At 35.3% G+C, this 22,910-nt stretch overlaps 1 protein-coding gene across 1 annotated transcript; it reads right to left on the bottom strand.

Moving 5' to 3' along the window:
• Positions 1–220: 220 nt before the first annotated feature.
• LOC149228863 (SKP1-like protein 1A) lies at positions 221–484 on the bottom strand. Its single transcript, XM_089380884.1, has one exon. It carries the CDS (start codon positions 482–484, stop codon positions 221–223), a length of 264 nt encoding a protein of 87 aa, XP_089237010.1.
• Between the last annotated feature and the right edge of the window lie 22,426 nt (positions 485–22,910).

The raw sequence follows: 22,910 nt of genomic DNA, 5'->3' as shown, positions 1-22,910 counted from the left end.
TAGTATAATACTAACCGTAAATTGCCAAAACTACTACTGGAATAGGTCAAAATGAAAGCAAGAAAAACTTAGAATGTGTAAGGAAATGTGTACTCTAAACCTAATGGAATGCTCTCAATTTCATGTTCAAACGAACCGAATTGCAGAAAGGGAGGTACTCTGCCATTGCAGAGTGATTTAACGATTAATTTTCATACCGAATGTTGAAAAGCTAACGTATCTATTCAGTGGCTTTCCCTTTCAACAAATCAGCAATAATTTGTGACCAGCAGGTAGTTGGTAGCCTTTGCAACTTCGCTTCGAAGAGTCTGGCACGATCTTCTACAAGAGCTCTCATGAAATCCTCATCCCATGTTTTGATGGCATCAAGTGATATAGTGGCGGCATCAAGAACATGGTATCTGCAATATTGAATAACCAGACGCGGAATCTTCACAGAAACGAGAGGCAGAGGAATGGCAATGTGGGTGCCCAAGTCGCCCATCTTCCTGTGTATGATGTCTTAAGTCGATGCCACAAATGCATATATTGATTTTTTTCAATTCAGCTATCTTATATAAGAACATGGAAAATATTTCCATTTATTTAAAACGTTATGAACTCTTTAAATATAAACGAATAAATAAAACGTTTAAATTTTTTCTAATTCTTTCAACCATAGTCAATTATTAAACTTTATTTAAAAGTAAAGCCTTATTTATTCTCGTGACTTTTCGTTTGATGGTTTTCCACCATGATTCTGAAATGAATTTGTATCACTTTTGATAAAAGAGGAATGTAATTTCGTAGGTTTTCACCTTGAATGAAAAAATGGTATAACAAAATATGAATAAATTGAAAATGTTGCTTGTATATTCTTCATTGGAATAAGAATATTTCATGTTGAGGGCTTAATAATACCATCGCAAAATCCATGGGTTAAGAATACCACCGCTTATTTTATTTTGTTTTTATGTAATTTGACTGATTCAAAATACTTAGAAGGCAAGACATTACACAATTTTTTGTAAACTATGTTGGAGAGCACCTCTCAAGCCAAGTATAATTTGTAAAATCATCTTACTACCTTATGATCTACCATGTAGGGAGAGGGATCAACAGAGATACAAATATATTTTATAGTGAAAAGAGATTTGATCCCTCTTACAGCTTGATAGATCAACACGTAACATGAATATGAGTTGGTTTAATTCCCCCTTTAAATAAACAATATTCCATATGAATTCTCAATATGATGGGTCATTTTTAGTTTTATTTTATTCTATAGAGTTATTTTTTTGTTTTTTTGAATATTGAAATGTTATTTTAAACTTGAAAGTGACATTGTTCCTTCATTGATTAGTAAAAATGGAATGCAAATCACCGTGTTTGTTTTTTATGGTAAAGTTTTTGGGTTTGTTTTTTATGGTAAAGTTTTTTTTTTCTTCACAAATTCATACGTGACTAGGTTCAAAATAGTGAACAACATTGTGAAAGTCTAGGGATTCCTTTCAACTAACAAACAACCCAATATTTAAAATTTCAGATCTATTGGCTAGGATTTTCTTTCAACTAACAAACAACCCATTTTTCACAATCTCAAATCTAGGCAGGAGATCATGATGGAATTCTAATTAAATTCATAAGTTATTCTAAGATTATATATAATTAAAATTAATACAAGTGGTTTTCTTATCTTTGGTCTAATATTCTCAAAAAACAAATGACCAAACATCACTTCAAAGTAGCTTCAGAATATCAATAGTTCAACAACTTGGTACAAGTTTTAGATAATTGTAACATTAAAAATTTTGGAAAATTTGTAAATTAATTGGAATTTTATGTCTTTAAATAAGGTATATTATAGAATAATACTATTAGCAAAATATGTGTTATGAAATCTCTAAACACAAAAATGCAAAAGCAACCGACAATAAAATTGACTATTTTACCTCAATTTTATTTTATTTGTTTTTGACCCAATTTAATATACACCTATAAAATGAATCAATACACATGTATGAAATCTATATAACATTCAAAAATATAATTTAAACAATAACAAATTAAGCATTTATTTTGTACTCTAAGATAAACTTACACTAGAATAAACTTAATCCCTCAGAGCTTATATTAAATTCATACTTATAATTAAAATAAGATTATGTTGATTAAATAATAAATCAAAATATTTAAATAACTTTAAATAACAATAACATCACATTACATTACAATAGCTCTTCTATACCTATCTACACACAAACATTAAATAAAATCTTTTTCTTTTATTATATTAAAAATAAATGAAAACAACAACCATAAATAACAGACACAATTGACTACATGCAAAGTAATTACGAGAGGAGGTAGTCATGACATTCAAAGTGCAAAGAGTGTAATGTGTAACAAGTTTCTATCGAGGTACTTTACAATCTTACAGTTCTTATCACTCTCACTTTTCATCGCGTATATAAAGTTAACAACATTTTTTCATTTATGAACCCAAAATAACAAATTGAAAAATGAGAAATTACGTGATAGAAAATCCCTTCCCATAGTATAATACTAACATTAAATTGGGAAATGCTACTTAGAAAGAAAAAAAAATACTGCATAATGAAATGTGTACTCTAAACCTAATGACATTGATGCAAGAGCAACCAATTAGGGAAGCCACAATTGGACAAGCTGTTAAAATTAAATTCACTTTTAATTTAATTTAATTTTATGTTTAAAAGAAAGTTGTCAGAGCCAATGTTTTCCTTTAATTTGAACAGTATTTAGGTTAGAAATTAGTTTTAAATAAGTTAGGAAACAAACTTCCAGAAACTGTAATGTAACTACATTGTAACTGTAAGTAGATCATCAATAGAATGGGGCTACCAACAACTTAAATAGGCAACCCAAAGGCAAAGGTGGGGTTGCTACCATCCAGAAGAAAAGAGACTAGAGAGAGTAGCTTTGAAATATATTTTTAAAAAGTAAATTGAAGCTTACAGGGATCCATTATTGTTTTCCATAAATGATAAGAATTATGTACTATGCATAGAAATTAATGATAGAATTGAATGAATGTTAATCAAATTGTGCATCAAACTGAAGGAGCCAAACACAGCAAAATAAACCATCCAGGTATTTCACAAAAGCATGCTATTGATTTAACAATGAAAATTTACAATACATATATGTGTATAAACATTTTTCAAAGTCCATGGTAGCACAAAAAGATAGAATTTTGTAACCCCATGCAGGTCCAAGGCACAGGTCCTTCAGAAAACATCCATAACAGTCCTCATACATTTGATATAGGCCAAGGACGGTTCCACATAGCCCAGAACAAACCAAACTGAGCAGAGATGAAGCATTACCAACAGCTAGAGAAGGGATACATAAACATTTTCCCAAATTCAAAAACAAAAGTTACAGCAAAGGACATGGTGCACAGGAGGCCACCTATCGACAGAACAACTAAGACCGAAAATAGGCAGAGGAATAGCCTAACTGCTACCAACAAAATATATATGACTGCATAGCATAAATAGGAAGGACCCTATCTAGTTTTCATAAAGCTAGACCAGAAGGACGAAGACCACAACATTTTCCACAAATACCAAACCCTTGCAACCACCGTGACGAGGGCTGAGTACCTACACAAACAAACAGAGAATTAGTGAGGCATAATAACCAGAAACCCATGATAAATAACAGAGAGAGGGTAGGATGAATACCCACAACGGATCTCTGAAGAGGAGGTCGGGCTCCATAGCCAAGCAACAAAACTGAGACCAACAAAGCATAGCCAACGACATAAGAGCTAAGCAAATAATGAGACCCAACAAAGCATAAACCATGACCACAGAGCCACAAGCCCACCTTCTTCTCACCAGGAGCAAAGCTATTAGCGAAATTAAAAGGAACAGAGAATTGAAATTGGAGTAGAGGAAATACCTCGAGTAGAAGATGTCAAGCCATTGCCGGAAGGGTCGAGCAGAGGGCCTGGTAAAACAATGCAACCACTAAAACAGTTAAAAACAGTGTCATCAGCCTGGTAAAATCAAATATTCGTGAACAAATACAAATAAGCCAAGGCATACCCAGGGCGACCACAGAGACCAAAACCTCCTGGAAAAACCATGCAAGAAGCAACCACCAGTCCAACAAAACACCATCACATAGTTAACAAAACGATAGAGAACCAAAGCCGAATAAGGATCCAGAAGACAGCGGGAGGTAGAGCGCCATCGTTTCCTTGCAGAACGAACCAGGTAAGAACGCAGGGGAGCAGAGCCAAAACCGGCGGAAACATAACCAACTCAACCAAAACATACTGTACCATACAGCCATGTCAAATAGACCGATACCACCTCGGGATGGAGGAGAATTAATTGGCCATTAAAACCTTACCTAAAACCCCAAGCAAATACGAGCACGGGAAAAGTTGAACGTAGACCAATTGCCACGTAGGCTTGCGACCTCGGCGTCTCGGGGATTGTCACCAAATTTTGGTATCAGAGCAAGTTCTTTCCCTAAGGAAGAAGAAATATGGAAGTAGGAAGAAGAGGCCGAGGTAGAGCTATTTGGAGAGTAGCCAATGAAGGATTGCATGAAGAAATCAGGATCCTATGTGCTAGATTGGTAGCAGTAGAAGAAGGGAGGCATAGGGATCGAAAAGGTGGTGACGACAGTGAAGAAGAAGTTGTAGCTACGACGGATGGATCCAATGAGGAAGGCCCAAAGATAAAATTACTGAGGTCTGTTTTGTTAGCAAGCAGCAAACCGAAGCCAGAGATTTCGAACTGTGATGGTAGTTTCTCTACAGAAGTATTGTTGGACTGGATTAGCGAGTTGGATAAATACTTCGAATGTGAAGAAATTAGTGAGGATAAGAAGATTAAGTTTGCAGCTGCCAAACTAAAGGGACATGTAGCACTGTGGTGGAATAGTGTGCAAGTTGAAAGGAGAAGGTCAAATAGGCCAACAATTAAAAAATGGAACAGGATGATTGCTAAGATGAAAAGTAATTTTTTACCCAAAGACTATGAGATTACTCTATATAGATAGGTACAGAACCTGAAACAAAGGGCAATGACTATGAGGGAATATAGAAAATAATTCTACAGAGTGAATTTTTGAGGGGTTATGCAAAGATACCCTAGAAAAGACAACAAGGTTTGTGAATGGATTATGAATGGAGATACTGGATGAGATTAGTATTCTCTCCCCCAAGTCCATAGAGGAAGCCTATCAAAGTTATTTAAAAGAAGAAGAGAAGATCACTGGGAAGAAAAATGCCAGAAGAGGACATGGATCTGGCCGAGGAAGAGGACAGTTTTTTGGCAGAGGTAGAATTGCCAACAAAAATGAAGAAGGAAATAGTTAAAAAAATATAGGACCAACTGATAAAGAAGGTATCACTAGAGGAGGAAGGTCTTACCAGTGAGGAATAGGTAATGGCAAAGGCAGAAGAAATGCCTATCATTGTTACAAGTGTCACAAATGGGGACACCGGTCTTTTGAATGTCCTAAAAGTGGTCAAGCGGGACAAAGAGGAGCATATGTTGCTCAACCAAAGGAAGCTGAGGCATCTGAGACAGGAGAGGCATTGGTGTTGAATAAGGTAATATGGAAACCATCTAAAGAATTAGCTAACCAGACATAGCGAAAAGCACTGTTTCGAACTATGTGTGAATCACAAGTGTTGTAAATTGATTATTGATAGCAGAAGCATTGACAACTTGGTAGCCACTTAAATGGTAGAGAAGCTGGGTTTAAAAATATTGAAACACCCAACCCCATACCGAGCATCTTAGCTACAAAAGGAACACCAATTGTTGGTTGATGAATAGTGCGAGGTGGAGTTTGATATTGGTAGGTATAATGATAAGGTAACTTGTGATATTATGCCGATCGATGTGTGCCATATACTGCTGGGTAGACATTAGCAGTATGACAAGAAAGTAGTCCATGATGGGAAGACAAATTGTTATAAGTTTGCGAAATATGGGATCAATCATACACTGGTACCCATGAAAGAGGAGGATACAATAGAAAACAGTGGAACAAAGGCATTATTGTTAGGAGGAAAAGGATTCCTACAACATATTAGAGATGATGAAATAAAGTTTTCAATTGTGCAAAGGCCAAGAGCAGTGTTAATCTACACTGAGATTAGTGATTTGCCTAAGGAGATACAAGATATGCTACATGAGTTTAGCGACATTGTAGTGGATGATTTACTGGATAAATTACCACCAAGAAGGAGTATCAGTCACCATATTGATTTCATTCCAGGAGCTAGTTTACCAAGAAAATCTACTTACCAAATGAGTCCAAATGACAATGAGGAGATCAGGAAGTAGGTACACGTGTTGTTGGACAAAGGGTTGATTCGAGAGAGTTTAAGTCCTTGTGCGGTTCTAATAGCCTTAGCTCCCAAGATAGAAGGAGAGTGGTAGATGTGTACTGGTTATAAAGCAATAAATAAGATTACCATCATGTATAGGTTTCTGTTATGACAGACGGATGATATGATGGACTGTTTGAGTAGAGCAGTGTACTTTTCGAAGATTGATTTTAAAAGCAGATATCATTAGATTCAGATTTGAGAAGTAGACGAGTAGAAGACCGCTTTCAAGACTAATGAAGGCCTGTATGAATGGCTGGTCATGCCATATCAATTGAGAAACGCACCCAACACATTCATGCGCTTCATGAATAAGATGCTGAAGGAATATATTGGAAAGTTTGTGATTGTGTATTTAGATGATATCCTTATTTTTAGTAAGACAAGAGAAGAACATTTCCGACATGTTAGGTGTGTCTTGGAAAAAGTGCACCAAAACAAGTTGCTATTAATTTAGAAAAAGTGTACGTTTTTTGAGTTAATTTATGTAGGTGTTGTAATTTCAAAAAATGAATTAAAGATGGATCCAGAAAAGGTTGCAGCCATATTTAGCTAGCCATCCCCCAAGAGTTTGTTTGAAGCACGGAGTTTTCATGGGCTGGTGAGTTTTTATCAGAAACTTATAAAATATTTCAGTGGGATTTCCGCATCCATAGTGGATACCGTTAAAAACCAAGATCACCAGAAGACCCATTTTGAGTTTACCAAATTTCAACAAACTTTTTCATGTTTGTTGCGATGCCAGTGGGACAACCATTGGAGCAGTACTCAACCAAGAGGACAAACCAGTGGAATATTTTAGCGAGAAGTTGAATGAGAGTAGACAGAAATATATGTCCTATGACAAGGATTTTTATGTAGTGGTAGAAGCGCTAAAACTTTAGAGACATTACGTAATGGGAAATGAATTTGTTCCGTTTTTGGACAATTCCACTTTGCAATATGTCATGCAACAACATAAGTTGAACCATAAACATTCGAAGTGGGTGAAGTACCTCCAGAGTTTTACGTTTGTACTAAAACACATTAGTGGACAAGCCAAAAAAGTGGTAGATGTGTTTAAGTAGGAGGAGTTTGATTTTACAGGAAAGAAGAGTGCAGGTGTTAGGTTTTGAGCACCTCAAGGATCTGTATGAAACATATGCAGACTTTAAGGAAGCATACGAAGCTTTCCATAATCCACTGTTGAGGGACAACAGTTTATGGGTAGACTATAATATACAAGAAGTATTGTTGTTTAGGGGAGGACAGTTGTGTATCCCAGAATGTTCAATGAGGGAAAAATTAATTCAAGAGAAACATAGTGGGGTCTAGCTGGACATTTTTGCATCGACAAGACATTGGACCAAGTAAGTCACTTCCGTTATTGGCTGAAGATGCGACAAGACGTACAGAGATATGTGGCTACACGTAAGATGTGTCAAGTAGCAAAGGGACACAGTGAAAATACAAGATTGTATACACCCCTACCTATTCCCGATAGACCATGGACTCATTGAGTTTAGACTTTGTCTTAGGATTGCTAAGGACATAGAAGGGGTACGATTCATCATGGTAATAGTGGATCACTTTACTAAGATGGCACATTTTATTCCCTGTTAAAAGACCAGTGATGCCATGCATGTAGCCCACTTGTTCTTCACAGAAATTGTTAGACTACATGGCTTGCCAAAGTCTATTATTTCAGATAGGGATGTGAAGTTCACGGGTCATTTTTGACATAATTTTCTGAAGAAGTTAGATACTAAATTAAATTTTGGCTCAGTTTATCATCCACAGACCAATGGGTAGACTGAGGCAGTGAACCGAAGTCTAGGGAATCTGTTATGTGGTCTCGTTGGTGAAAATTCACGACGGTGGGATCGCGTACTTGCACAAGAAGATTTTTCTTATAACGATTCACCCAACAGTAGTACAGGAAGAAGTCCTTTCCAGATCATATATGAAATGCACCCCGTGGTGTGCACGAGTTGTGGGATTTGGGTCGATTGGAATGAAGGTGTGCTGATGGTGAAGATTTCACAAAGGCGATCGATGAGCTTCAGGACGAGGTGAAAACAAAATTGTAGGACAGTAGCCAACGATATAAACAGAAGGCGGACTTAAAACGACGGGAAGCGCAATTCAATGTAGGAGACCTGCCATTGGCACATCTACAGAAAGAGAGGTTTCGTAAAGGGGAATATAACAATCTCAAACTGAAAAAAATAGGACCTTGCCAGATACTGAAAAATTTATCTACCAATGCATATGAACTGCAACTACCCCTGGGTATTAGGATCTCGCCCATTTTCAATGTGGGAGACATGTACCCTTAAATTACTAGTAATGTGGAAGATAGTTCAATAGAATACGAAAGGAACACCCAGGGAGAAGGAGAGACAGAGACTTGGGTTAGACAGATGCCCCCAGCCAAACCTCAAGAGATCAAACAAATATTTGATACTCAGGTAGCTAGGTGGACATGATGGGAGTATTTATAGTACCTAGCTAAATGGAAGAACCATCCAATTAAGGACATTTCCTCGTTGGATGCTAGATAGATTCAAAGCGATGGGTATTCGATTGAAGAGCTCATGGATAGGAGCCATGAGATTCATTCACCCCGGGAACCTGATGCATGAGCATCCAATTAGGGAGGCGACAACCGGACAATATGTTAAAATTAAATTCACATTTAGTTTAATTTTATTTTATGTTTAAAAGAAGGATATCACAGCCAATTTTTTCCTTTAATTTGAACAGTAGTTACATTAGAAATTAGTTTAAATAAGTTAGGAAACAAACTACTAGAAACTGGAATGTAACTACATTGTAACTATAGCCATTTCCTCAACAAAAGGAGGCTACCAACAACTTAAATAGGCAACGTAAAGACAAAGGTGGGGTTGCTGCCATTGAGAAGAAAAGAGAAGAGAGAGCATAGCTCTCAAACATATTTTTAAAAAGTAAACTGAAGCTTACAGGTATCCATTATTGTTTTCCATAAATGACAAGAATTATGTACTGTGCATAGAAATTAATGATAGAATTGAATGATGGTCAATCAAATTGTGCATCAAATTGAAGGAGCCAAACATACCAGAAGAAACCATCCAGATATTTCACAAAATCATGTTATTGATTTAACAGTGAAAATTTACAATATGTGTGTGTGTGTGCGTGTCTGTGTAAACATTTGTCAAAGTCCATGGTTGCACAGAAGGATAGCATTCTGTAACCCCACACAGGTCCGAGGCATAGAGCCTTCCAAAACCATTTGTAACAGTCCTCATACAATCGACACAGGTCAAGGAGGGTTCCACACAACCCAGAGCAAACCAAACTTAGCAAAGACCGAGGCATTACCAACAACCAGAGATGGGATACATAAACATTTTACCAAATTAATAAACAAAAGTTACAATAGAGGACATGGTGCACAGGAGGCCAATTATCGACAAACCAACTAAGACTGAGAACAGAAAGAGGCATAGCCTAACTGCTGCCAACAAAATATATATGTCCGCATAGTGTAAACAAGAACGACCCTACCCGGTTTGCCTAAAGTTGTACCAGAAGGATGACAGTCCCAACATTTTCCCCAAAGAACAAACCCTTGCAACCACAGTGATGAGGGTTAAGTACTTGCACAGAAAAATAGAGAATTAGTGAGGCATAATAAATAAACCCATGATAAAGAACAGAGAGAGGGTAGGATGAATACCCACAACGGATACCTGAAGAGGAGGTCAGGCTCCATAGCCGAGCCACAAAGCTGAGACCAACAGAGCATAGCCAACGGCATGAGATCGAAGGAAATACAGAGACCCAACAGAGCATAAACTAGAGCCACAGAGCCACAAGATCACCATTTTCTCATGAGAAGCAAAGCTGTCAGTGAAAGTAAAAGGAAACGGAGAATTAAAACCAGAGCAGAGGAATTATCTCGAGTAGAAGTCGTGAAGCCATCGCCGGGAGAGTGAGGTAGAGGGCATGGTAAAATAATGCAACAACTGAAACAATTAAAAACAGGGTCGTCAACATCATAAAATCAAATATCCATGAACAAATACAGAGAATTCAAGGAGTACCCAGGGCGACCACAGAGCCCAAAACCTCCTCGCAAAACCATGCGAGAAGCAACCACCAGGTCCAATGAAACGTCATCACCGAGTTAACAAAATGACAAAGGACCAGAGCCGAAGAAGGACCTAGAAGATAGCGGGAGGTAGAGCGCCATCCTTTCCTTGCAGAATAAACCAAGTAATAACACAGGGGAGCACAACCAAAACCGGCAAAAACATAACCAACTCAACCACAACAGACCGCACCATAGAGTCATGTCACACATACTAAGATGACCTTGGAATGAAGGAGAATTAATTGCCCATTAAAACCTTACCTAAAACACCAATCAAATACGACCACCGGGAAAAGTTGAACCTAAGCCAACCGCCATGTATGCTTGCCACCACGGTGTCTCAGGGATTCTCACTAGACATGCTCTCAAATTCATGTTCAAAAGAACCGAATTGCAGAAAAGGAGGTACTCTGCCATTGCAGAGTGATTTAGCTATTAATTTTCATATCTAATATTCAAAAGCTCACTTATCTATTGAGCGGTTTTCCCTTTCAACATATCACCAATAGTTCACACATCATGTCCAAAAGGTTTGTGACCACCAAGTAGTTGGCAAACTTGTAACTTCAAAGAGTGCTGCAATCATCTATGTGAGCTAATATATATAATAATATATTAATATATTATATATTATATTATAAAAAAATTAATATTGTATTAGCATAAAGTTATTAAATTTAATAATATTAATATTATATAATATTAATATGAATACTAGATTTAATAATAATATAAATATTGATTTTTTAATATCTAGTATATTAAGGTTAATAAACTTTTTCTTTTTGCATGGTATTAATAATGATTTGGCCCAATTTTTGGATCATAGGATCAACAACAAATAAAATAAAATTAATAATTGAAATAAATGGTCTTTCACACCCGAAAAAAATCTATCAATGTGGAAATATGGTGGATATTATCATGCAGAACTTGTACATGTAAAGAGACAACCATTGTCTCATTGGATTTTGGCACCATGGTTGAATTCAAGCAATCCACTTGATAAAGATCAAAAGATAAGAATATTATTGAACGGAATATACTATAATTTCTGAAAATACAAAAAATTATTGAGTTTCTTTACCAATATTTTAAATGTTTTATTTTTAAGTGTAGATGGTATGTAGAATTTGAGAGTGCGGGAAGACATCATACCCATTGTGGATTGATTTTAATAGATTCCTCAAAGTTCCTATGGAAGAATAAGTAGCCTTATCTTCTACCAATTGATTGTGAGCAAGTATTTTCTTAATTCATATATTAGATGAATGTACTCATTCATGCGCACTTATTTTTTTTTAGATCACTTTATTCATTATATTAAGTTTGATGTAAAATAAAAGTGAAAATTCAAGTATTTAAAAATGGCCTACATTCATTTTTAAAGTAACATTATTAACTCTTTTTAAAGTAACTTTCAGCACAACATCTCTTGCATATATGTGACAACATCTCCCTAGTGTACTAGGTTGTACAACCCCTCTCAACCCAATTTTTATTATTAATCTTATGAAAAGAATTAGTGCCAAGGAAATGAAGTCTTATGTGTGAGGAGGTTCAAAGTTCAATTTCCCTAATTTACCTATGAAATTCATATATAGGGACATACATATTATAGTGGTAGTAGTTAAATTTGAGACCAAAATAGTTGTATATTCATTTATGTACTAAAAAAGAATTAAAAAAAAGGAATTAATAATTAATGAAGTCGTATGTTTGAGGAGGTTCAAAGTTCAATTTCCCTAATTTACTTATGAAGGTCATGTATAGGCACATAGAGATTACAGTGGTAGTAATTAAAATTGGGACCAATAAAGTTGTGTATTCCTTTATATATTAAAAAAGAATTAATGAGTGTTAATGATATATGTATATTTAAAAAAAAATATGTTAGAATATTACTTTTTATAAAAATAAAAAATAAATTATAATATTTTGTTAATTAATGTAGCATTAATATCGTTTTTTATCAATACTACATATCTAAAGCATGATAAAACATTCCATCATTAAAATAATTTATTTAGCTCTTATCTTAATTTAGTTTTATGACAAACTTGACACATTAATTAATTTTAACATAATTTTCAAGATGCATTATAATTACTATGCTTAAAAAAGACTTTTGCACCTTGACACATTTGATTTCTTTAGAAACTATAGATTAAGAATTAAGATGCATCTAGGATAGTTTCATGTTATATGGCATAAAGAAATAAGTTCTTTTCTATTTTTATAAAGTGATAAGTGTTTCACTTATTTTTTTCAGATATTACCTTTTAATATAAAATACTTTTTAATTAAATAATTATTTTTTAAATTTATTTTGAGATTAATATTTAATTATATTTATTTTTTGAATCTTTTTGTAAATATATTTTTCAAGAATATTTTTTCCCCAAACACATTTAAGTTTGGTTAAAAAACCTACCTCAACGTATGTTTAAAATGAACTTAGATCCATATTAATACCCCATTTAATAAGCAAAGAGAATCTGTTGGGGTGCAAAGCTCTTTTACAGTAAAAAGACATTTGACCCTCTTAGGTGTTTGGTAGATACAGAATTAAGAGTGATCTAGGTTGGTTAATTTAATTTTTATTAGTATACTTTAATTTTTTTAATAATATTAAAGCAATTATTTTTTTCTTTATATAAAATATATATTCTTAACTGATATTCATTTGAAACAATAAAATAATAAAATACAGTTCATGTGAGTGGAATAACTCAATTATTGTACATTTTTCCCTAAAAAAATTAAGCTTGGTTAGAAAACCTACCTCCACTTACAAGTTGACTACTGACTTAGATCCATGTTAATGCCCCATTTAATGAGCAAAGAAAACGATTTGAGGTGCAAACCTCTTTTATAGTGAAAGGAGATTTGATCGCTTTAGGTGTTGCTAGATACATAATTAAGAGTGATCTATGTTAGTTAATTTAATATTGATTGGTATAAATTTTTTAATAAGCTTAAATCATTGATTTGTTTCTTTATATAAAATATATATTTTTAATTGATATTCATCTGAAACAATAAAATAATAACAAAATAGTGCATGTGAGTGGAACAACTCAATTACTCTACACAATATTAAAAAAAGACTCACACGAAAAAGAAAGGTGGTAAAAAAAACTCACATGAAAAAAAGGTGGTAAATTTAAACAGTTAAATTCTTAAAGTTTTTCATTTTGTTTTTAATTTTAAAAATATTACATTTATCTTTACATTTAAAAATACAACTTAAATTACAAAAATTGCTAATTTTGCAAACTATTATAAATTTAAATTTGACTAAAAATAAAACATTTGAATTCATCTTAAACAAAATCGCTATAATAACTAAAATAAAATCGTTAAAAAAAAATTTAATGGATAATTCCACAACTCTACTTCTTAATTAGGGAAATAAGTATAACCTCTCCATAATATGTTTTCAATTCAAAATCTAGTAGAAACTAAAAATGTTTAAATAAAAATTATAAATGAATCTAAGACTATTTTTACTTAAAATCAACAAAAGTAGTTTTCTTACTTTTAGTCTAGTAAAAAAAAATGATATACTTGAACAAAAATCTGTAGAGTAGCATTGGGGTAGGAGAAGATTTAATCATCTCCAAATATTGGAGAAAGAAGTTATTGACCAAACAATGATTCAAAGTACTTTCACATTATCAATTGCTCAACAACTTGCCGCAATTTTTATATAATTGAAACACTAAATATTTGAAAAAATTAAATTAGTTGGAATTTTATGTCTTTAAAATAGTTGTATTATATAGTAATACTATTAGCAAAAAATGTGTTGTCAAAACTTTGAGGCCAAAAACTATCAATTATAAATTTTATTTCAATTATTAATTTTATTTTATTTTCTATTTAGCCAATTTAATATACTAGTATAAAATGAATCCATGCACATGTATGTAATCTCTATAACATTCAAAAACATAATTTAAACAATAAAAAATTACACATTATTTTTCCCTTTAAAATCAATTTACCCTATAATAAAACTTGATACCTCTCAGCTCACATTATATCCATGATTAGCATGGATTTATCAGGATTAAATAATTAAAGAAAAACATTTCAATAACCTAACTTAACAATAACATCACATTACATTACAATATCTCTTCTATACCTATCCACACAAACATTAAATAGTATCTTTCTCTTTTATTGTATTAAAAATAAACTAGGACAACAACCATTCATACTTCCAAATAAATAATAACAGGAACAATTGAGAAGATACAAAGTAATTACATCCATAGAATAATTTAGGGGCTAATATTAGTAGGTGGGCTAATTTTATAGTTTGCATATTACATAATAGTGAAATTCCTCTGGGTGCTAAACTTTATGACAAATTTCTATGCTTAAAATTTTCTTTAATTACAACTGGACACATCATTCATAATGCAAAGGGTGTATTGTGTAACAAGTTTCTATAACAGTGTTACAATACTTATCACTCTCACATTCCATAGCCTATATAAAATTAACAATTTTGTTTTTCATTTATGAACCGAAAATAACAGATTGAAAGAGGAACAATTGTGTGATAGCAAGTCTAGTTCCATACTATAATACTAACTTTAAATTGCAAAAACTATTGATTGAAAAGAGAAAAAACAAAAAACAAAAAACTAAAGAAATGTGTACTCTAAACCTAATGACATGCTTTGAAATTCATGTTCAAAGGAACTGAATTGCATAAAGGGAAGTCCCATGCCAATTGCAGAATTCCAATTTCTGCAATTGCAGAGTGATTTAGTGATTAATTTTCATACTGAATATTGAAAAGCTCACATATCTGTTCAATGGTTTTCCCTTTCCACATATCAGCAATATTTTGGTTTTCCCTTTCAAAATATTAGCAATAGTTTGTGACCACGGTGCCAACTTAGTTGGCAGCCTTTACAACTTCGACAAGTGTCGTGTGATCTACAAGTGCTCTCACTAACTCCACATCCCACATTTTGACGGTATCAAGTGATATAGTGAGGCCATCAAGGACGTGGTATTTGAAATATTGAATAACTAGACAGAATCTTGGCAGAAACTAGAGATTTGATCCCTTTAGGTGTTTTTAGATACATAATTAATAGTGATCTAGGTTGGTTAATTTAATTTTCATTAGTATAAAATTTTTAATAAGCTCATATATAATAGTTTGTTTCTACTAACATTTTCAAATATAGAAAGATAGTCATAACTAAGGTAGAAAATGTGGAACCATCCCTTGTAAGGTAATCAAGGCCACAAGCAAAAAACAAAGTGTAATAAGACTAATGTGAAAGAGTCCTCACTACTAATGGATTCTTCCACTATGTGTTCAAAAAACATGTAGATAGAGAAAAATGAGAGAGAAGCCTTGGAGAGGGAATCAAATTCAACATTCTTCTCACTATAGATATGTTGAAAATAAACATCTGATATTAGAGCATTGCAATCTAAAATAAGGTGCATCTAGCTAAGAAGGGTTACGAGATTTAAAACAAAATGGTCTTGTATGCAATAGATCATGGAAAGGGAGTCCTCCACAAACAAACTATTATCGATGTTGAGCCAAAGTGAGAACAACAACCATTCATGGTGTTCAGGGAAAAACCAAGTGTTGTAAAAATAGAGTTCCATAATGTTTAATTATTTATTCACTTACATTATTTTATTTTATTTTGCTTTGCTTTTATGTAATTTGACTAATTCAAAATACTCACAAGACAATACATTACACCATTTTTTGTATACTAGGTTGGATAGCCCTTCTCAACCCAATTAAAATTTGTAAGATCATCCTACTAACTTTGTATCTACCAAGTATAGAGAGGGATCAAATCTGTTGAGATACAAATATCTTTTATAGTGGAAAGAGATTTGATCCCTCTAAAAGCTTGGTAGGTCACCACATAACATGAGTGAAAGTTTGTTTAATTCCCCCCTTGAAATAAACAATATTCCATATGAATAACATGGGTTCTCAATATCATGGGTCATTTTAGTTTTATTTTATTTTATAGAGTTATTCTTTTTGTTTTTTTGAAAGTTGAAATTTATTTTAAACTTGAAATTTTTTGTTTTTCATGGTAAAGATTTTATTATCTTCTTCACAATTTCTATGATGCTAGTAGGTTCAAAATAGTGAACCTCATTGTGAAAGTCTAGGGTTTAGTTTCAACTAACAAAAAACTCAATATTTAAAATTTCAGATCTATTGGCTAGGGTTTTCTTTCAACTAAAAAAGAACCTACATTTCACAATCTCAAATGTAGAAGGAAATCATGATGGAATTCTAATCAAATTCATAAATGAATGTAAGATTATTTATAATTAAAATTAATAAAAGTGGTTTTCTTATCCTTGGTCTAATATTCTAAAAAAACAAATGACCGAACATCACTTCAAAGTAGCTTCAAAATATCAATACTAAATAAGTAATTTTATGTCTTTGAATAAGGTATACTATAGAATAATACTATTAGAAAAATATGTGTTCTCAAAACTAGGAGCCCGAAAACAACCAACAATAAAATTGACTATTTTACCTCAATTTTATTTCAATTTTTTTTTTAAGTCAATTTAATATACCCCTATAAAATGAATCAATGCATATATGTGTATATAACCATCAGTGGATGTTAACCATCATCATCATCATCACCATCATCATCATGTAATGTATATAACGTTCAAAAATATAATTTAAAAAATAAAAAATTTACACACTGTTTTTTGGGGTCTAAAATAAACTTGCACTAGAATAAAACTTAATCCCTCTTAGGTCATGCTAAATCCATGATTATGACTAGAATGAGTTTATTCTCATTAAATAATTAAATCAAAATATTTAAATAACTTAAAATAACAGTAACATCACCCTACATTATAATATCTCTTCTATACCTATCCACCCAAGAAACGTTAAATAATATCTTTTTCTTTTATTATATTAAACATAAACTAGAACAACAACCATTCATACTTCCAAATAAATAATAACATGCAGAATTGACTAGATGCAAAGTAATTACAATAGGTCACAGAATTCAAAGTGCAAAGGGTGTAACGTGTAACAAGTTTCTATCAAAGTACTAACAATCTTATAGTTCTTATCACTCTCACATTTAATGGGCTATGTAAACTTAACAATGTTTTTTCATTTATGAACCCAAAATAAGAGATTGAAAGATGAGAAATTGTGTGATAAAAAATCCAGTTCCATAGTATAATAAAGTATTAAAATTACAAAACTACTACTAGAAAAAGTCAAAGTGCAAAAGAAACTAAAATGCCTAAGGAAATGTGTACTCTAAACCTAATGACATGCTCTCAAATTCATGTTCAAATGAACCTAGTTGCAAAAGGGAGGTACTCTGCCATTGCAGAGTGATTTAACTATTAATTTTCATAAGTTTTAGATTTCAAGATCAAAAATTGTTTGACACAGCATCTCCAAAAGGTTTGTGACCACCAGGTAGTTGGCAGCCTTTGTAACTTCAAAGAGTGTTGCTAGATCACCTACCATAGCTAATATATAATAATAATAATAATAATAATAATAATAATAATGATAACAATAATAATAATATTAATAATATTAATAATAATACTATTAATAACATCATGAATTAACCAAGATAACATGAAGAAGAGGTGATATGATCGTCTATCTAGAGCACATGACCAGAGAGTTAGACCAAGACATTGCTCAAAATTCCAGAAGAACTTTACATTGCCACATATCGTGGAGAGAATTAAGACCGCCTATTTGAAGATGTCGAACCAAAACTGCATCCATAACCTCCTGAACTTGTTCATATTAGTCATCCGTAAAACTGAAATGAAATGGGCCCAGAGGGCCTCAAATTGTTGCGTCCTCATTATGAAGCTCCTCCACAACTGGGCCAGCATTATCCTCCCATTCGTTGCCTGGGTGCCTCAACAGGGGACGCGAGTCACTATCATTATCTTCCACATTCCTCTATTCCATGGCATCTAGAGGTAGAGAGGCACTGGGAGTGTCACTTATTTCAAGCCTCTCCCCCTTACCTTTCTCCAGGCTTTCCCCTGCCATTACCTGCATGTTGCTCTAACTGCCAGCCTCTCTAAAAGCCCCCTGAGGAGGCTCAGACATCATACGCACCCTAATTGGAGCCGGAGGTTCTTTTTCAGAGAAGAGAATAGTGATATTGGCAGTGATGACAGGCCTATTAAGATTGCTTTGAAAAGTAAAATGATCGGTCTGAAACCCAAGATACGGAGAAGGTCTGCGAGCAGGATTCACAGAGCGGCCTGCATGTGGTATACCACGTCCTCCACGACTCCCCCCGAAACGGCTTCTTATACTCTGGCATACCATGATGAGGAGATTAATGAGAGGCAGATATGAGAGAGTAGTTATCCAACACAGGAAATCGGAGGCAGATACAAGAGAGTAGTGATAGAGCATAGGAAATAACTTTAGACAAAGACAACAGGCCAGCAAGTGTGGGGAGAGCGGTACAGGTCAAATGGCAAGGGCATTTGAGAGCTAACCAATAATTCCAGAGACAAATCTGCTATTGAAACACACAACTATCACAAGCCTGAGATAAATAGAGAACAGAATGCACACAGAGAATTTACCTTTGTTTTCAAACACCAGCCTACCCCACATACCCGCATCCAGCTTTGGCCATAGACAAGAAGGTGGAATGATAGCAGTGGGAAGGATAGCCCAGAACACCATGGTTATAATAGCCAGCACCTTACCTTGGACAAGGCGAGCAGTAAATGCACAAAGCATGCCAAATCTTTTGCTCTGCAGAATATCCATTAAGAACCAAATGAACTTCTGGATTGTCGTGCTCATCAGCCAAATGAACTTCTGGAATGTCGCGCTGGTCTGCATCTGGCAGTACCAAGCTTGTCTGTCTGTCCGATAAATCATTAAGTCCCATTTATTTCACCCGCATCCGGGTGTGCTCCTCCTTCCTGATACATTTCATTCTTCACAAGGTTTTTATAGTCCAAGAGTTGTGACTCAGAGGCTATCCTGGAAAGTGATCCAGCATGAAGGTTCAACCCACATTCCACTCCAATGTTGGCAAGTAAGTCCGCGACTTTATTTCCTTCCCTACGAATGTGCTTCAGAGTAACCGCTCTGTGAGAGGAGAGCCAACATTCTATGAGTTCTAGCCTTTTGGCCATCCTCCAGCTATTGCTCACTTTGCAGGATTTTGGAGATCATGTTTATAATGATCTGAGAATCACCCTCCATTATAAGTGGAAAGAATCCTTTACTTTGTGCAAGAATAAGGCCTTGCCAGAGACCTTCCAATTCTGCCGAGTTGTTGGTATCCCATCCTTTTGAACCTAAAAAGTTTAAGAGAGGTGTACCCTTATGATCTCTGAAGATCCCTCTGAAGCCTGAATTGCCTGGATTGCCTTTCGAGGCACCATCGAAGTTGAGCTGGTACATATGCATTGGGGGAGGCAACCATTTGTCAGGTGAATGATTTTTCAGAGGCTGTGATCCTTTGATAATCTGTTCTTGCTTCAAATGAAGGTTCCAATTGGCCCATATGGATTGTTCTTGGGGGTTATTTGGAAGGTCCTCCTGGTACCAGGTCTTGAGAGAAATGGTTTCTTCAATGTTTTGGCAAATTATTTTCCATATATTCTCCAGAGGCGCAGAGTGATCCTTGAAAATTCTACTATTTCTCTCCTTCCATATGGCCCACAAAAGAAAGCTCGGAATGAGCTTCCATAGGAAATTTAAAATCTTGCTTTGATAAGGAGTCCGCGCCCAGTTGCGCACTGTGGTAATGATGTCTCCATGAATTCTTCCTTCCCTTTGGCATCGGAAACTAACCTTTTCCCATAGCTTTTGCGCTGTATGGCAGGAAAGCATGAGATGCTTTATGGTTTCCTCCTCTTGTTTGCAATTGGGGCATATTGAGGGCCCATGAAAGTTCCTCTTCCTTAGATTGTCCCAAGTGAGAATCTTGTTATGACATAGCAGCCAAAGAAAGGTGGAGATTTTCGGCCATAAAGAGGGGTCCCAGACTTTGCTCCAGATAGGATCTATCACTAAATGTTCTTTGATAATGAGATTATAAGCCTCTCTCGTATTGAAGGTGCCTTTTTCTTCATATCCCCATCTAAGGATATCCTTTTCCTCGGAGGGTTGTATTCTTCTTTTCTTTAATTCTGTGTCTATCATTTGTTGAACTTGTGGCGTTCCTTGTCTTAAGAACTGATCTGCCTTGAGCCATTCCCTGTACTCTTGGGTCGATGAGAGCTTCCAGAAGTTTTTAACTCTATCCTGTACTTGCATATTCTGCTCCGGTGGTTGCATATGAGAAAATTGATCCTTTAATTTGGGCATCTGCTGCCATGAATCTTCCCAAAACCGAGCAGTGTCTCCATTCTTCACTTCCCAAAAGTTGTGCTGCTGAATGAGACTTCTATGCTGCTTGGCCGAGTTCCATATAAGGGAGCCCATGCTGACTTCTGAAATTCTAACTCGTTCCTCCATTGGACAATGGCTTGCATACTTGGCTGTCCATAAAGAAGCCCAGGGGGTGAGAGGTGCAGTCAGCCAGTTCCACCAGATTCGAGCGCCCATGACTTCGTTACTGTGAGAAGGATCCCTTAATCCAATACCACCCCCATTCTTTGGGAGACAAGCTGTTTCCCATTTGACAAGAGCCCACTTACGCCTGAGACCGTTGCTGCCCCATAGGAAGGATCTTTGGAGCAACTTGATTTCTTTGAGCACCCATTTGGGCGCTGCCAGGATGGAGAAGAGGTAAAGCGGCATGGCCTGAAGAACTTCTTTTATGAGTACTAGCCGACTCGCCATATTCAGAGATCTGTGAGTCCAAGAGGAGAGACGAGTCTCCAGTTTTTCCAAGAGGACCTTCCATGAGGAGTGCTTAAGGGCCGAGGCAATCAGAGGAGCACCTAAATATTTGGATGGAAGGTTAGCAATGGAGAAGCCCAATATTCGGGCTATGGCAGCTTGAGTTGTAGTCGGGGTATGGAAAAAGAAAATCTGAGATTTGGATTTATTGATAGAAGTTCCAGAGGCTTCCGAGAAGTCCGACAGAAGAGAATTGAGCTGGCGAGCTTCTTGGACAGAGGGATGCCCAAAAAGCATGTTGTCATCAACAAACTGCTGGTGAGTGCAAGCTGAAGAGTTGTGAAAAGACAAGCCTCTGAGGCGTTGGGATTGTTGAGCAAGCTTAATACTCCTGCCTAATCCTTCAGCCATAATGATGAATAGGAAAGGGGAGAGAGGGTCTCCCTGTCTAATGCCCCGGGAAGGATGAAAAGGGGGGGAGGGAATGCCATTGACCAAGATAGAAAAAAAAGAGGAGGAGATGAGGCTCATAACCCATCTGACCCAGGGGGGAGCAAAGCCAAAAGCGATTAAAACTTTTTTAATGTACAACCAGCTTAGACTGTCAAAAGCCTTCGATAGATCTAGTTTGAGGAGCATACCTGGCTTCTTGGATTGCTTCAAGGAATGAATTATTTCATGAGTTAGGATTATACCATCAGTAATCTGCCTGCCTTCAACGTATCCAGACTGCTCAGGCGAGATGATGAGAGGAAGCAGCAATTTGAGCCTGGAAGCGATGACCTTGGAGACTATCTTGTAGATTATATTGCACAGAGCAATAGGTCTATATTTGTCAGGCTTGCTAGGCAGATCTACCTTGGGAACAAGGGCGATGAATGTGGCATTCACCCCGGGAAACATCCATCTTAAGGATCGCGATTCCTCCACCACCTGCCAAACTTCCAACTTGATCAAATCCCAGAAGTTGTGAAAAAAGTTGGAAGTGAATCCATCCGGGCCAGGGGCTTTTCCTGCTTTCAGCTGACGAACTGCTAATTCCACCTCCTGTAAGTCAACAGGCTTGAGAAGAAGTTGGTTATGCTCTTCTGAGATAATTTTAGGAATGTTTCGAGTAATTTTGTCTATGGCTCTCGATCTGTCTACATTTGGCTCGCTATGCATTTGCTTGAAATAGTTGAGGAGTTCGCCTTCAATCTCCTCATGCGCTTCCACCTTGACTCCCTGCTCATTCTGAAGGTGAGTTATGTTATTATTCATTCTGCGTTGGATTGTGGTACTATGAAAAAATTTTGTGTTTTTCTCTCCGTCTTTGAGCCATCTGATTCTAGATTTTTGTCTCCATAACGTTTCTTCCTGCTTAGCCCTTTCTGTGATTTGTGTCTCCAGAACTTTTTCCCATTCTAACATATCATCTGATCGACCTTCATCTATAATCCTCTGTTGTAGTTGCTTCATTTCTAGCTCAAGGGCGCTCCGAGCTTGAAAAATATTACCAAAAGAATTATGATTCCATCGTTTGATCTTGCTTTTAAGATGCTTTA

This window comes from Pinus tabuliformis, chromosome J, assembly GCF_031772625.1.
Source record: "Pinus tabuliformis cultivar Carrire ecotype Pingquan chromosome J, CPIR1, whole genome shotgun sequence".
Taxonomy (NCBI): Eukaryota; Viridiplantae; Streptophyta; class Pinopsida; order Pinales; family Pinaceae; genus Pinus; species Pinus tabuliformis.
The sequence above is the reverse complement of the archived record's forward strand: the minus strand, read 5'-3'. Positions and strand labels throughout refer to the sequence as shown.

Excerpts from the sequence above, each read along its gene's own strand:
- LOC149228863 (XM_089380884.1), bottom strand. The coding sequence starts at position 484 with ATGGGCGACTTGGGCACCCACATTGCCATTCCTCTGCCTCTCGTTTCT.